The 16,371-nt window shown below is 58.0% G+C and overlaps 1 protein-coding gene across 3 annotated transcripts; it reads right to left on the bottom strand.

Annotated features, from left to right (window-relative positions):
- Positions 1–11: 11 nt before the first annotated feature.
- LOC112610405 (endonuclease V) lies at positions 12–15,270 on the bottom strand. 3 transcript variants are annotated; one of them, XM_025363895.1, is made up of 10 exons: positions 15,192–15,270; positions 14,615–14,786; positions 8,644–8,778; positions 8,361–8,400; positions 6,805–6,917; positions 5,247–5,315; positions 4,727–4,855; positions 1,656–1,720; positions 541–602; positions 41–331 (listed from the first exon to the last, which is right to left on the bottom strand). In XM_025363895.1, the coding sequence occupies exons 1-10, from the start codon at positions 15,245–15,247 to the stop codon at positions 255–257; spliced, it is 918 nt and encodes a 305-aa protein (XP_025219680.1). In that variant the 5' UTR covers positions 15,248–15,270; the 3' UTR covers positions 41–254. The 3 variants fall into 3 exon arrangements, with proteins under 3 accessions (XP_025219678.1, XP_025219681.1, XP_025219680.1); XM_025363893.1 differs by having other exon boundaries at positions 12–602; XM_025363896.1 differs by lacking the exon at positions 8,644–8,778 and having other exon boundaries at positions 12–602.
- Between the last annotated feature and the right edge of the window lie 1,101 nt (positions 15,271–16,371).

Raw genomic sequence — 16,371 nt, 5'->3', positions numbered from 1 at the left:
CAAATAAGTAAAAATAAAAAATGAACCCTGAGAAGAAAAAAAAGAGCAAGCAAGTCCTATCTATCGAAAGGGGCGGGCAAAGCAGAGGCTGCAGGGCTCCCGCAGGCTGTAGTCTGACTCCCCTTTGTGGGCTCCAGGAAAGTGTCTCGTGCACTCTCAGGGTCTGGCACTTGCCCCCGTAGAGATCTGTCCTCTGAGCACCGTGACCACAGCTGAGCAGCCGATGATGGGGCGAAGAGGGGCTGTGGTCACCTCTACCCCACCTGGCACTGGGCTGTGCTGCGGCGTCCCCCAGGGGCGGTGCGGTCAGCCTGTCTCTGGGGACTGGGTACTCTACCTGAGGCTGAGGTGAGGTTCCCCTAAGTCCCTAGACCACCCCCAGGGGTGGTCAGTGTCCTGAGGCCAGAACGAGGTGGCCAGTGGCCTTCGTGTCTTCATGGCGCCCAGTTCCACCCTACTGCCAGTCCTTGCCCTCCTGCTCCTGGGAGCCTGGCCTTGGGGCTGTCCTGGGGCCTGGGCTGTGGTTCTGTGGGGGCCGGCCCTCCCCTGAGGACTCTCCAGAGTCTCCTCTGGGGCATGCCACTGGCCTCTGCATCGGGCTCCTGGTGATGACATTGAGAAAGGGACAGCATCAGACGCTAGCGCCCACCTGACACCCCCTCACACCGCAGATGGGGTCTGGAAACTGTGGCTGGCCTGGACACTCAGGGCCTGCTACAGCCCAGCGCATTGGGCCGGGTAGGGCATGCTGCTCAGACAGAGCTTGCATTCAAGCTGGCCGGTCCCCAACTCTGGGAGAGCTTGGGGGTCCCTGCCACCTGCTCCTTCAGTTCTCAAAGCAGCCTAGGGAGGCCTGGGAACAGTCCCTGGCTTAGAGGGAAAATGAGCACAGAGGAACCGCAGCCCTTCAGTAACTAATCGTGGGTGAGGGCATGGTGAATCCCAGGCCTGGGGCCTCCTGCGATCTTTGCCCAGGGAGTGGGGGTGTCCTCTCAGCCTGGAGGCTCAGATGCAGGGCCTGGAATCCAAACTGCCCACTGCAAGAGGAGAAGAAGTGGCCAGACTGAATTCGGCTTTACTCCTTATCAGCACTCAGCGTCCCAGCTTCCTCATCTGTAAAGTGGGGTCACAGTACCTGTCTCACAGCAAGGTTGCTAGCAGGATCAAATCATCTGCAATAGTTTTAAGACAAAGCCTTGCACTGTTAGCTGTGACTGTGCCAGGCACACTGTCACTCTAACAAGAACCAGCGGGACAAGAATATCTCGACAATGAGGAAGCTGAGGCTTGAGGAGTGCAAACACCACAGCTGGCTATGCAGGGCTGGGTCATGTCTGACTCCGAGGCCACACCTTTTCTGCAGCACCCATATCCTGGTACCTCACAGGCTAAGTAGACTGAGGAAGGCTGAGGATAGTCCCAGGACTTTGGGTGGAAGCAGTGGTGTTTCTGGAGAGTTCCCATGAGAATAGGAGTCCACCCTACGCCACTCTCCTCCCTCTTTGAAGACCTCTCCTGTGGCCCCTGCATGCCCTGGCCCCGCACTGTCTGTTCTGAGCCACAGTATTGCAACAGACAGAGGCTGAGCCACCAGACACAGCCTATGCAGGTGTCTGAAATGCCCCTTTAGTGCCCCAGCCTCCTCTGGTGCTCACCTCGGTGTGGGTGGCCTGGGGAGTCCCAGCGACTTGCGGATGTGCTCTCGGGAGCAGATGTCAGCCTGGAGGAGACAGACATGCTGCTAGGTGCTGAGCTGGCCTGTGGACCAGTTTCCCACCAGGAGCTGCTGGTGGCAATGCCTCCATCCCCCATAGAAGCCCATTCAGGACACACAGGTCACAGCCAGCTTTTCAGCTGTGTGACCGGCATGTGACTGCCTGGAACTTTGGGGTCAAAGCCCTGCAATGGCAGCTCTCACACCGAGCTGGGCAGTCCCTGACGGGCCTGAGTAGCTGGTGAGTGGACAGGCTGAGCAAGCGGGTCCTGGGTCTCCTCCCCACCAGTGGCAGTTGGAGCTGCTCAGCCTTCACTGGTTTCCAGCCTGTGCTTCCCTGTAGGTTGTGTGCAAGCCGAGGCTTCCCTGCTAACACTTGCTTCTCTGGGGACTCCGAGCCCAGCTGGTCTGTCCCCTCCCTGACGAGATCAGCAGTAACCCCTGTTGTACCTCCAGAATCACCAGGACAAAAGAGGGCGGTGGGCCACAGGCTGGGATGACGGCAGACCCCAGCAGGGTCTCACAGCAAGGTTGCTAGCAGGATCTAGCAACCTGAACAGGGCTCAGGTCTGAGTGGGAACTCTTGAGGGCATGGGGGGTCTGGCCCTGGGAAGTCCCCCTGATCCCAGCTCAGATGGGCTTAGATTAGCTTCAGGGCTGCACGACTCATGGACAGCAAGGGCTAATCCCCCAGCCTGCTCCTGCTTCTATTCATGAGGGAAGAGGGGCAGCGGTAGGCGGGGCCAGCACCTCTCACCTTGCCCTGGAGCGGCCCAGCCTGGCCTGGCAGGAGAGCCTGGACCTGGCAACCAGGAGCACAGCAGCGCCTGTGACCATGGGGCCACCAAGACGGCTCGGGGAGGAGCCAGGGAGAGAGCAGACCAACACTAACCCTGTCTGTGCTCTCCCAGAACCTTCTGGAACAGAGTCAGGAGGGGAGCCTGTTGAGAGGCGAGTGACCTCAGGAAGGAAACGGACCCAGAGACAGAGCCAGCCCTGCAGGACTCGACCGTCGGCTCACGCCCAGCAGTGAGAAGCTGCGGGCTCCTGGTGCGGAACAGCTGCATATCCCATCTGGCTGCAGCTTTCCTTCCTCTGGAGGGGGGGCCCAGGATTTGGCAGGCTCTTCGCCAGTGCTAGGCACAGATCCTTGTTCTGTTTCTAGATGCTCAAGGTACTCACAGGCCAGGTGTCCCCTCCCTTGCAAGGACGGGCCACTGTCCCACTCTGGGGCATGCTGAGGTGGAAAAAGGTCTAGGAGCTCCAGGAACTGTGTTGTCTGCAGCAGCACGACCTAAAGTTCCCGGGGCTGAAGGCCTGGGAGACAGTTTCTTGGGTTCTCTCTCGGAAGACCACACGGCTGAGCAGGAATGGAGGAAGAAAGGCCTCTTTCCTGGGCGCTGGGGACACACAGCTCACGGGCTTGAGAGTCCACACACCTGTGCCCTGAGCAAAGCCCTGCAAGGCTGCGGAGCCCGCTCTCAGATGCCACCACTAGGCACAGCTCCCCAGGGCGACGGCCATTGTGGTATGCGGGCTGCTGCTGCCCCCTGGAGGCCACACTGCGCGCCAGCAGCCGGAAGGCACCGGCCCCATGGTGGTGGCCTGGGGGTTTTCCACTGGTGCTGCTGCTGCCCCAGCACAGGCTGCGGGGCAAGCAGTGGGGTAAGATGGGGAAGCGGCAGACACCAAGGAGGCTCCAGAGCTGGGCTGCTGGAAGCGGCGCGGCTTGTGCAGACCTGCGTCCCTACCTCCACCCCACAGCCTCCACAGCAGGCACAGCGGCCACCTAAAAAGGCCAACCTGCGGGCATCCCGCTGCCAACTCAGCCATCCAAGTCCCTGTGGGTGACGTCTGACACCCTGGAGAACCCCAAGATGCTCACGGGCTCCCACCCACTCTGTACTTCACTGCCCTGGCTCCAGCCACACCTTCCTGCTGTTTCTTTGTGTTTTTTTGGAAAGTTTTTTTGAGATAAGGTCTTGCTCTGTCACCCAGGCTGGAGTGCAGTGGCCCAATCAGGGCACACTGCAGCCTCGACCTCCTGGGCTCAGGTGATCCCTCCCGCCTCAGCCTCCTGAGTAGCAGAGACCACAGGCGTGTACCACCACACTTGGTTAATTTGTTTTTACATTTTTTTTGTAGAGACGGGGTCTCACTATGTGGCCTAGGGTGCCCTCAAACTCCTGGGCTCAAGTGAGCCTCCCACCTCTGTCTCCCAAAGTGTTGGGGTTACAGGCATGAGCCACCCTCCGGGCCCCCCGTTTCTTGAGCACATCAAACTCCTTCCTGCCCAGGGCGGCCCTTCCCCTAGCAGGTCTCTTCTAAGACTGACTTTTCTTGAACCCTCACTCTGTGGGCTTCTCTGGGACAGGATCCACCCATGTCTTGTGGTCCCCTGGTCCTATCGAGGCTGGCTGTGGGCATCTCGTGCCAGCTGTCTCTCCCCTGGCCCGCAGGCTGAGTCCTTTCTCAGCTGAGCTGACCGTTTCAGCAGAGTTCTCACCCTTCCCGGGGGACTGAACAGCAGTTCTGGTGCTGGGTTCTGGTGCGGGCATACCCGAGGCCCCAGACCAGCATCTCTGGGGCCTGCACAGCTTTCCTGCAGAAGCCTCCCGGCTCAAGTTCAGCTGCTCCCTCTGGGACCTGAGGGGCTGGCTGGGAATTGGCAGGACACCTCACCACCGGAGCTAACATCACTGATTCTCCAAGCTGGCCTGTATCTGGGTGCAGGAGGCTCAGAGAGGCTGGGAGGCTGAGCGCATGGGGCACAGGGCCTGGGGATGAACTCTTGGGAGCCCTGCACCCTCCGGTCTACTGTTCTGACTGCAGGGCCCGGCGCAGGCCAACCAAGCTCTCCAGCAAGGTGTCTGTGACCTGTCCTTGGCCCAGGAACCCCTGTCCTCACGTCACTGCACTCTGACCCCAGCTGAGCTGCTGGCGAGCCCTGAACAGCAGGTGGTAGGAAGCAGAGGCGCCTGTGCTGCCTCGCCGCATCCCCGGCCCACCTACCTGGCGCACGGGCTCTGGGATCCGGAATCTGCAGCAGCAGCAAGTCAGGCGCACAGCTGCCTCCAGGCTCATCTTGTGGCCCACGGAGATGTAGAGGGGCCTGGTGCTGCGATCGTGGCTCCTCAGGGCCTGTGACAAGGAAGGTGAGGGCTGTCCTGTGGGCTGGGCCACTGGGACCAGGGTCAGGACAGCCTCAGCGGTTGGAGCTCTGACAAAATGTCCTGGGGGCAGGAGGGAAGGTGAAGGGGGCAGTGCTCTCAGGGCCAGGGCCTGCCCATCCTCAGGGCACCTTCCTACTGCTTGTCCCTGGGGCAGGGTGGGCTCCCTCAGCACAGCTGGAGGAAATAAACACAGATATCACACCCCGGGCTCAGTCAGAGGCAGGAGGATGGACGGACGGGCAGGCGGGGGGTTGATGTGGGTAAGTGTGAGGGCACGCGTGTCTGCATGCACCTGTGTCTGCCTGCAAACGATCCCCTACCCCGGGGCTTTGGAGGGGCTCAGGGTCCTGGCCACTCACCATTCCCAGGACAGTCCCAGAGTCTCCCAGCAGAGGGAACGAGTCTCCTCGAGTCTGCAGGAGTCGGATCTGGAAAAAGGGAGAAAAAAAAAATGGGGAAAAAAATCCTCTTTTCTTGATGACGGGCTGAAGGCAAGTCTCTTTATTTTATTTTTTGAGACGAAGTCTCGCACTGTTGCCAGGCTGGAGTGCAGTGGCGCGATCCTCGCTCACTGCAAGCTCTGCCTCCCGGGTTCAAGCAATTCTCCTGCCTCAGCCTCCCGAGTAGCTGGGACTACAGGAGCCCATCACCACGCCCGGCTAATTTTTTTGTATTTTTAGTAGAGACGGGGTTCCACCGTGTTAGACAGGATGGTCTCGATCTCCTGATCTCGTGATCCACCCACCTCGGCCTCCCAAAGTGCTGGGATTACAGGTGTGAGCCACCGTGACAGGCCCAAGTCTCTTTATTTAAAAAACCCAGTCACTGGGCCAGGACAGGGAAGGGGACTGATATTGGAGGTGAGCTGCGGCCCAGGCAAAGCTGCACCACCTGAGATGCCACTGAGCGTGCAGGCGGTGACGTGGTCTCGCCCAAGCTGAGAGTGCTGCCCAAAAGACCCTGTCCAAACCTGATGACGCGGCTTAGAACAAGGGCAGCAATCTGCCCAGGGCCACTGTGCCAGGCTGGCAGCCACACAGGTACCACCGCTGCCCAGTGACCGGTGCTGAGCCCGCTTCCTTCCTGTGGCTTGTCTCCTGCTTTGGGCACATCTGACTCAGCTCAACAGGCTGGTATTTCCGGAGGCAGTGGACTGGCTCACTGAGTGGGTCTAAGGTCCCCATCAACTCAACAGATTTTTATTAAGCAACTGCTCCATGCAGGCACCTGAGAGCTGGGAGGAATGAGAGATGCAGTCTCTGTTCAGCATCTGCCATCCAGTCAAACAGCTGGGGGTGTCACCAGCTACCTCCACTGCGAGTGTCTCACTCCCCGTGCCAACATGGGGTCCCAGAGGAGAGTGTCTCACTCCCAGTGCCAACATGGGGTCCCAGAGGAGGACGGTGCAGGGGAAGGTGGGGTAGGAAGAGTGTGGGTGGCAGCTCCAGGCAGGCCTTGGTGGGAGGGGGGCCTGGAGGCTGGTGTACCTGAGCACGCAGGGGAGGAGACGGGGTCTGGGGCGAGGTGGGGTGGGAAAGGCACCAAGTGCACCCGGGACAGCCTGGAAGCCCATCCTGTCCCCAGTAACTGGGGGACTCAGCCCTACTTGGTGTGCCACGGTGGCTCAGAGGCGAGGGGACCAGAGAGGCAGGCACACCCAAGAGGCAGAAGAGGAGCTGAGTGCGCCCTCGGCTGAGACGGGCACGGCAGCGCCCGGAGGACAGAGCGCGCCCTCGGCTGAGACGGGCACGGCAGCGCCCGGAGGAAAGCAGGTCTTCCTTATTCCAGGCCACAAGCCAGGGACGAGGAGGGCAGCGTCCGCAGGCAAGGGCTGGTCCAGAAGCGTCCTCGTGCCCAGGGCCACTGCAGCCCCGCCACTGAGCTGCCCGGCACGGCCTGCAGCAGGCTCCTCCTCACCTTCTCCCTGTGCAGGGCGTTGTTCTCCAGCCCATCCACCTGCAGGAGTTTCTTGGCCACCCCAACGCAAGGCAGGTCTGTGAGGACGCCAAGGTGGCAGGCCACCCCAAAACCTGCCAGGGAGAAAGGAGGGTGGGGTTGGGGAGGTGGGGCTGGGGCCTGGCACAGGGATTCAGGACAAGCCAGAGTCTCACCAAAAGCTTCCCTAAGTGAGCAGAGGTCTGTGGACGGGCAGAGGGCTGGGGAAACCAGACCTAAGTCCCAAGCTGACCTGGGCCAAGGCCCCCTGTGCCCGATTTCCTGGGTGCGAGGCCAGGGAGGAAGCCTCCTTCCCTCTGTCACGGTCAGTGCCGGTGCCAGCACCTCACTGGCATGCTGGGATACTGCAGCCCAGCTCTCCAGTCATTTCCTGAACCTCCCGGCCTCCTCTTCCCTCCACAGTGGCCTGCCAGCGCTGGCACGAGCTCTCCGGTCATTTCCTGTGCCTCCCAGCCTCCTCTTCCCTCGATGGTGGCCTGCCAGCACTGGCACGAGCTCTCCGGTCATTTCCTGAACCTCCCAGCCTCCTCTTCCCTCGACGGTGGCCTGCCAGCACTGGCACTAGCATGTGGGTCGGCACATGACCACCCTTTGGCTCTGCACCCGTGTGTGAGGGCAGCAGCCCGGGCCCAGTTACACTTGCTGGCCAGGAAGGTCCAACGTCACTCCTCCTGGGCCCTCTCTGGGTGCTGCTGTGCCGCCTTCAGCTCTGTATGTGGGGGTAAAAGAGCCCATCTCCCTTGGCTGGGCGCGGTGACTCACACCTGTAGTCCCAGCACTTTGGGAGGCTGAGGCAGGCGGATCACGAGGTCAGGAGATCGAGACCATCCTGGCTAACACGTGAAACCCCGTCTCTCCTAAAAACACACAAAAAATTAGCTGGGCATGGTGGCGGCACCTGTAGTCCCAGTTACTGGGAGGCTGAGGCAGGAGAACGGCATGAACCTGGGAGGCGGAGCTTGCAGTGAGCCGAGATCACTGCAAGTGCCACCACGCTCCAGCCTGGGCGACAGAGTGAGACTCTGTCTCAAAAAGAAAAAAAAGGGCCCATCTCCGTCAGTCGTGCTCCCTAGGCCAAGGTTCCCGGCATCAGTGGGGGCCTGGGTGCACCTGTCTAGTTGTGGATAAGGGTCTGACGGGCCATGCAGTGTGGGTGGCTGGCAGGGAGGGTGGCTGGCAGGGAAGGCCACTCTGAGCCCGGGCCCTGGGACATCTTTTGGTGATCAGGTCAGAACTGGATAGTAGCACCTGGAGATGAGCCAGCGCAGGGCACTGTAGGGAAGGCAGGGGCGGGCAGGAAAGAGGTGAGGGGTGAAGCAAAGACAGTCCTTTTCTGGCAGGGTTGGAGGAGGGGGGCAGAGCACACTGTGAGTCCCTGTTGTGGCCAGAAGGGAGCAGCTGGAGGGGCTGGCCGCAGAGGCCGAGGGGCCGGCGTTTTGTGTGGGGGGTGACAGAGGCGCCCTCTCCCCCATCTCTTCCCCACAGTGCCCTCCCAGGACCTCCGAGAGCAGGATTACCTCGGTGGTGGAGCACCCCGTTTCCATCCACAAGAAGGACCTATGGAGCCATGGGGAGAGTCACAGTCAGCTGAGCTGGCCCTCGGCCCTCAGGACAGGGCCATCCCCGAGGCAAGAAGGGGGCACTGTCTCTGGGGTCCAGCTTTTTAGAAACCCTCATTCCTCTCTTCCAGGAAGCTCACGAGTCTCTCCCGGCCACTGCGGCGGTGGCGACCTGCAACCGCCTTCCCTGCCCCCGGGGAAAGGAGGGATCTTTCTCTTGTCCTAGGGATGAGACACCTGCCTGGGGCATGAGGCCCGGCTCCTTCTCCCGCAGCTGCTGCACCAGCTCCAGCAAGAAGGGCACCTCTCGGAAGGCCAGGAAGCCCGACACATAGGGGGCTGTGAGGCTGACCATGCGGCTCTCCTCGTACACCACCTGCCACCAGGCACGCAGCTCAGTGGGCAGCACAGCCCTTGGCCACCTGCCCCACCGCCACTCCCTCCATGCTGCACCCCCGCCACCCTGCTCTTCATCCTTCCCTCTCCCTTACCTCACCCTCATGGCTCCCCTTCCCTGCCTCACCTACAAGACAATGGGTTTGGCATAAGGAACTAGACGACGTACCCTGCAAATTGGTGGTGGGCAGTACCCCCTGTGACCTGGTCCGTAGCAGCAGCCTCCTGGGACCTGGTCCATATGAGAACCCCCCATCCTGGACCTGGTCAACTGGAGGAGCCCCTCCCACCCCCAGGACTTGGTCCGTATGAGGAGCCCCAACTCCCAGACCTGGTGTGTTACAGTAGGAGCCCTGGGACATGGTCTGTAGGAAGATTCCCTGGTCCATATGAGCAGCCCCCTGGGACCTGGTCCATAGGAGGAGCCCCCTGGGACCTGGTCCATATGAGAAATCCCTTCCCGAGACCTGGTCCATAGGAGGAGCCTCTCCACCCCTGGACCTGGTCTGTAGGAGGATTCCCCGGGATCTGGCCCATACAAGGAGCCTCTGGGACCTGGTCTGCAGGAGGATTCCCTGGGATCTGGTCCTTAGGAGCCCCCCGGGACCTAGTCTCCATCAGAAGCAAGGCTATGGTTGCTGGCTGCATCACCTCTGCCTGCCCCTTGCTTTCCTGGTGCCTCCTCCTTTGTGTATTGAAGCGGACACCCCGCCCCACCCCTCCATGGGTTGTTGGAGGCTTAAAGAAGACACAGCGTTGGCCAAGAGTGGTGGCTCACACCTGTAATCCTCGCACTTTGGGAGGCCGAGGCAGATGGATCATCTGAGGTTGGGAGTTCCAGACCTGCCTGACCAACATGGAGAAACCCCATGTCTACTAAAAATACAGAATTAGTCGGGTGCGGTGGCACATGCCTGTAATCCCAGCTACTCGGGAGGCTGAGGCAGGAGAATTGCTGGAACCCAGGAGGCAGAGGCTGTAGTTTAGAGCACAACATGGCAGGCCTGAGTCTCCTAACCTTGTGTTTTCCTTAGTCACACTAGCCTTAATGTGGGGACGCGTTTCCCACTATATCACATTCTCCAGACCTGTCCACCTTCCTGCAATTTTGTTCCTGAATCCCCTAAATCTCTTGGTGACAGCTTTCAAATCACAACTTCCACTCCTCACTTGTGGCTGGATCAATAATTAAACACATCAAAGAAAACGGAGTGCTCTGTATTAGCACCGAGGGCTGGGGCTCGTTCTCTCGACATCTTTATCAACGACTCAGTGGGGAAACTGATCAAATCTGCCCATGACCCAAAGTGGGGAGGGTCCATTCTGCTAACAGAATCTGGCTGGATCACTGACATCCCCACAGAGCAAAGTCACTTTGCACAGTGACACGTGGAATTAAAGTGTGGCCTGAGTTCCCACAGCAGGCGGGGGCTGCTTATGTCTCAATCTCTCTCATAATGCTATAATTCGGGTGACATTATGAGGTGACTATGATTTGTAATCAGTACGCTAATGACACTGCGGCTGTGGAGGAGAATGTCATTCTCAGGACAGGCCTGCTGATGTCTTCTGAGCTGAGCTGTCACAATCGCGGGGATGTATGGTACACACACACACAGCATGCACACGTGCGAGACAGAATATTCCAGAGCAGCAACAGCTGCACGTAAGTAGAAGGAATACAGCTGTCCGATGCATCCTTTTTCAGTTTTTGGGGATGTATGTACATTTTCAAGTTAAAAATCTGGGAAAAGAAAAATCACTGTATGATTAGTGTGGGGGGCAGGTCTGGATGACCAGCAATCTCAACATAAGCCAGTGACCTGGTGCCCCTCAAAAGTTACCAGTGTTTCCAGCTGCACCAATGGAAATGGCGTGGGTGAGTGGAAGGTCTAGGGACTTGGGTAGACCACATCCGAGTTCCTGCATTTGATTCTGAGTGCCAGACGGAAAGATGGACCCTGTGAACGAAGGGCATGACCAGAGGGCCACTGGCCAGTGAAGAAGCTGGACGTCATCACAGCCTCTTGGGACCATGTGGTCAAGGAGCACGCAGCTGTTTCCAGCAGCGGAAGGGCTGACAAGCAGAAGGCAGGGAAGATCCATTCTGTTTTGCTACCTGAAGGCAGAACTGATCGACGGGAGTCACAGAGAAGCAGGGGTCAGCTCCCTGCAGAGCCTGCGGAGCAGCACACACTAGCTATCACTCAGCGTCTGGCATGGAACAGGCTCCGCCGGGAGGCCTGTGGAGCAGCACACACCAGTCATGGCTCAGAGTCTGGCACAGAACAGGCTCCACCATCGTTTGTCAGGGATGCTAAGGACAGTGTTCTTCATGGTGGGAAAAGCAGGCCAGTGGTTCTCCAACCCAGCTCTGCTTGAGAATCACAGGAAAGCTTATTTTAAAAAGCAGATTCCCAGGCCATACTCTGGGAGAGTTTTTCCCCCAGTAAGTGGGGTAGGGCTCTGGAATCTGGTTTTTTTTTTTTTTTTTTTTACGGAGTCTTCCTCTGTCACTCTGGCCGGAGTGCAGTGGCACAATCTCGGCTCACTGCAAGCTCCGCCTCCCGGGTTCACGCCATTCTCCTGCCTCAGCCTCCCGAGTGGTTGGGACTACAGGTACCCGCCACCACGCCTGGCTAATTTGTTTGTATTTTTAGTAGAGACGGGGTTTCACCATGTTAACCAGGATGGTCTCGATCTCCTGACCTTGTGATCCGCCTGCCTCAGTCTCCCAAAGTGCTGGGATTACAGGCCTGAGTGACCGCACTCGGCCTGTTTTTTTTTTTTCTCTAACAGCTTTACTGAGATACAATTGACATACCGTAAAGTTCACTTGTTTAAAACATACAATGCAATGGTTTTGGTATTTACAGAGTTGTGCAGTATCACTATAATCAAAACTTTAGAACATCTTCCTTAACCCCTAAATAAACCTCACACCCATCAGCAGTCACTTCCCATCTATCCTACCCCAAGTTCAAGGCCCAGGGATCCACTTTCTGTCTTTGTGGATGTGCCTGTGGAATCTGTTTCTCAACACACTTCCGGGTGATTCTGCTTCTGCGGGTCCACGGTCGGGCATTCAGGAACCAGTGGACCAGACTGTTCCAAGATCCCTTCCTAGTCTAAGCTTTCATAGCCGGAACAATGAATACCGACGAAGTAGCAGGTGCTTTGCTTGGTGCTGGGGTTATAAAAGAAGTATGGTACAGCCCTATCCTTGAGAACCTACAGTCACTGGGAAAAACGGAATCATAAACGACTAACTTGAATACAATGTGAGAAGTGCTACGACAGCATGGGCATTAAAAAGAGGCTCAGGATGCAGATAAAAGGGTGATTAATTCACAGCCAGGGAAAGTTGGAAGGGGAAGGGAATGCTGTGTTAATTGCTTTCCATGCATTTCATGTACGGCTCATCACAATTCTGTGGGCTGGATATTAATACCACTATCATCCTTAAGTCAGAAAAAAGGAGACAGAGGCCTAGAGGGCAAAGTGGGGAGTGGCAGAGCTGGGTGTGAGCATGAGCAGTCAGGACCCTAAGACTGTGCCCCCACTCCCAATGCTAGCCTACAAAATGGCCAGGGGTCCCCTTACGGTAGGGATTGCTGAACATCCCAATCTTAGCACACAGGAGGCACTCAGTACATTTTTGCTTAGTTTGGACTGAAAAGGGCCTCCCAAGTAAAGCACAAAGCCATGGAAGCAGGAAGACGTTTGTCATCTTCGGGAGCCGCAGAGGAGCAAGGCGAGTGGCGCCAGGAGGCTTCGGAGCTGTTGACTCTTCTGTGAATCATGAGCCCACTGTCCATTCACACACATATCTATTGAAGGAAGAGTCCAGCATCTTCTGCATGCTACCCACGGTGGGCAAAGCAACATGGTTTCTACCATCACGGAGTTTATATTCCAGTAGGGAAGACAGGGCAGTTCCATTCCAGCAAGACAAGAGGAAGCACAGGGTTGCTATAGTCTAAGTGTTGGTGTCCTCCCCAAATTCATATGTTGAAATTATAACCCACAGGTTACGGTATTACGAGGTGGGGCCTCTAGGGAGGTGAGTGGATCACCAGGTGAGAACGTGGTTAAGAAGCTGGCCCTGTGCAACCTGGAAGAGCGCTGTCACCACAATCCGATTGCGCTGGCACCCTGATCTCCAGCCTCCAGCCTCCAGAACGATGGGAAATAAATTCCTGCGGTGGGTAAGCCACCTAGTCTAAGGTATTCTATTACAGTAGCCCAGACAGACTAAGACATGGTGCTGAGGGACAACTCCTGGTCTTGTGGGATGAGAGTGAGCTTAATGGAGGAAGTCATGTCTAAACTGAGCCCGAAGAGATGAGTAGGAGTTAGCCAGATGGAAACCCTTCCAGGAGAGGAAACATTACTGCAAAGGTCAGGCCGCCAAACCCAGCGTGGCACACGTGTGAAGGATTCAAAGTGGGCTGTAGGGGGTGCGAAGAACTGAGAATGGTGGTGAGGGCTGAGCCTCTAGCATCACATTAAATCACGCAGGTGACAGGTCATAACGGGCCTTGAAGTCATAGTCAATGAGAGTGAACTTCATTCACCATGAGGTCATGAGAATGGCACTTTGATGTTCTAAGAGGACTTGTGGGCTGGGTGTGGTGGTTCGCACCTGTAATCTCAGCACTTGGGGAGGCGAAGGTGGGAGGATCCCTTGAGCCCAGAAGCTGAAGACCACCCTGGACAACATAGTGAGACCCTGTCTCTACAAAAACTGAAAAAATAAGCCGGGTGTGTTGGCTCACACCTGTGGTCCTAGCTACTCAGGCTCAGGTGGGAGGATCACGTGAGTCCAGGAGGCTGAGATTAGATCTTGGCAGTGAACCAAGATTATGCCACTGCACTTTAGCCTGGGACACAGAGAAGGGGAAGGGGAAGAGAAAGGGAAAAGGAAAGGGAAAGGGAGGGGAGGACAGGACTTGTTGCTTTTGAGGAAAATACTTGTTTTTTGGGAAAATCGGTCTGCTGGCAGTATGGAAAAGAAACCACTGAGGAGGAACACTTGAGCCAGGGCACCCATGAAAATGCTGCTCAGGAACCCATGGGAGTGACGGTGGCACAGCCAGGGAAGAAGCAGAGGAGAAACAGACAAGGGGATAGATTCCAGCGCCATTTAAGAGGCAGGAAAAAAGGGAGCTAGTGTGCAACTGGACGTGAGATGAAGGGAGGGGCCCAGCAGGACACACATCTCCAGCTTGAGCAACTGAGGGTATGGTGTCCAGGTCACTGAGATGAGGAACCCAAGATAACAATCAGACTTGGAGATAAAGCTCATGAGCTGATTCTTAACAGTCACAGAATTCCTTTAATTTTTGCCTTTTTTTCCCTTCCCAAACTCCCCAGACTATTTTTTTTTTTTTTTTAATTGAGATGGAGTTTCGCTCTTGCTGCCCAGGCTGGAGTGCAATGGCGTGATCTCGGGTCACCACAACCTTCGCCTCCCTGGTTCAAGCGATTCTCCCGCCTCAGCCTCCCGAGTAGCTGGGATTACAGGCATGCGCCACCACGCCCGGCTAATTTTGTATTTTTAGTAGAGACGCGGTTTCTCCATGTTGGTCAGGCTGCTCTCGAACTCCCGACCTCAGGTGATTCGCCCGTCTCGGCCTCCCAAAGTGCTGGGATTACAGGCGTGAGCCACCGAGCCCGGCCAACTCCCCAGACTATTAATAACATCCTACAAAACGAGAAGCCGGGTTCTAGGCTAGCACTGTTCTCTGCCCCGGATATCCCACGCCCGAGCCCATCGAGGGTCCCGCCTCGAGCTCGGCGTCCTCCCAGGTTACCTCGAGCTCAGGGTAGCTGAGCACCACCAGGGAGGCACAAGCGCGGACACTGTCCCCTTTCACGAAGGACACGTCAACGCCCCCGACCCTCCGCAGACCCGAGAAGGCGGGATCTCGCTGGCACGCCTCGGTGTCCCTGTCTACGACGCGGGCCTTCAGCTGAGCTTGCTCCCTAGGAGGACAGAAGCAAAAGCGTCAAACTTGGTCGGGGCTACACCCCCGACTCTGCCTCCTCCACCCGCGCGGCTGCAGCGGACAGAGCGTCTCTGCCGGGTCTTCTCCCGCTTCAGGGGAAAGCAAGGGACACACCGGCAAAGCCACAGTCCCTAGGAGCCCAGGCGGCGGAGACCCGGCAAGGCGCACGCCAGGCAAACGGACCGGAAGCGAGAACCGCGCCCACCCCGCGGACTACAACTGCTGAGGCCCCGCCCCTGCCGCGCCGGAAGCTGGGCCGTGCTTGGGGGGCTCGGGCGGCGGCCGCCCTGACTCCACAGCCTGAAGACTACGAGCTCGGAGGGCCCGCGAAGGGCCGCGTGGCCTCGGCCCTCGCCTCCTGCGCGTCGCCCGACAGCGTTACCGTTTCCACAGTGACAGCGTTTCCTCCGGCGGCCATTCCGCCGCCTCCTGGGCCATGGTTTCGTCCCGGGCACCCTTCTGCACGTCACTTCCGGAGGCGAGTAGCGCAAGCGCCATCCGCCCTCGTTGCCATGGAGACGCTTGCGCTTTCCCGGGCCGCATTTCCCGCCCGGGTCCTCAGACGCTGCTGGCCGCTGGGTGAGCTCCTGCGTGACGCACACGCACCCCCACGGCTTCACGTTGCCCCGTGGCGCCGCGCGCGATATCGGCTCGGACCCCGAGAGGCCGTCCGCGCCGTTTTCAGCGGATAGCTGGGGCCAGGTGAGTGACCGCGCGAGGACCCGGGATCCCGGTGACGCCCGTCCCGCCTCTGCTGTCCCCGCCGCGAGCGCTGCGCTCTGCACGGCACCTCTGCGCTTGGAAAAGGGTGGTCCTGCACTGCCGGTCCCACTCCTCGGCCCGGTCAGCGTCCGTCTTTACCGAACCCCGAAAGGTTTCACCAGGTCCTGGATGGCCCGGCGGTTGCCTCAGGAGCACTTACTGGGCGCCTGTCGTTGACGCCCCCCACCTCGACGGCAGCTCAGGGTGCCCTCAAGGTTTTGAGGGCAGGTGTCGTGTATTTAAATTCCGCACAGCCTAGCGGGCTGAACTCACGGGAGGGCTGCAAACTTGTGCTGGGTTTCATCTTGCTGGGCAGAAAACTTCCCCTACCAGACAAAGTACGGGCGACCTTGGGGGTCTTGGTTCTTACCTCGTGCTCCTCAATTGAACTAGTGTGGGTTCAGTGCTCTCGCTGCGCCAGGTGTTGTGCGAGGTACTGTGAGGGAGAATATTTATTTGTGGGGAGCCGGCTTTAAACCGGTGGAGGGGAAAGGCCGGAGAGGCGATACTGGAGACACCTGAGGAAGGGTGAGTGAAAGAGCGTGGCGGGTGAATGGAACAGCTTTTGCATGAAGGTCCAGGGGTGGGAACGAGGTTGGTGTATTTGAAGCACGGAAAGGCAGCCAGTGAAACTGAAGTGTAGCAATTTAACCCGTGGTTTTGTATTCTACTGGGAGGATTCAGAAGGGTACGTGTGTGTGTGTGTATATATATATAAACGTCAAGGATGTTAGGTTTTGAAGGGAACGTGCAAGTTGAAGGATGACGCACGGAGAGTGGAGAGTGCGGGCGGCTCTGCA

The sequence above is a fragment of the Theropithecus gelada genome, chromosome 16 (genome assembly GCF_003255815.1).
Source record: "Theropithecus gelada isolate Dixy chromosome 16, Tgel_1.0, whole genome shotgun sequence".
Taxonomy (NCBI): domain Eukaryota; kingdom Metazoa; phylum Chordata; class Mammalia; order Primates; family Cercopithecidae; genus Theropithecus; species Theropithecus gelada.
The sequence above is the reverse complement of the archived record's forward strand: the minus strand, read 5'-3'. Positions and strand labels throughout refer to the sequence as shown.

What these genes read in the sequence shown, in the direction of transcription:
- LOC112610405 (XM_025363893.1), bottom strand. Translation starts at nt 15,247, where the DNA reads ATGGCCCAGGAGGCGGCGGAATGGCCGCCGGAGGAAACGCTGTCACTG. An exon ending in TCAGCTACCCTGAGCTCGAG is followed by an intron (nt 8,779 to 14,614) that starts GTAACCTGGGAG and finishes GCCTGGTGGCAG; the next exon opens with GTGGTGTACGAGGAGAGCCG. An exon ending in CGGGGTGCTCCACCACCGAG is followed by an intron (nt 6,918 to 8,360) that starts GTAATCCTGCTC and finishes TCTCCCTGGCAG; the next exon opens with GTTTTGGGGTGGCCTGCCAC.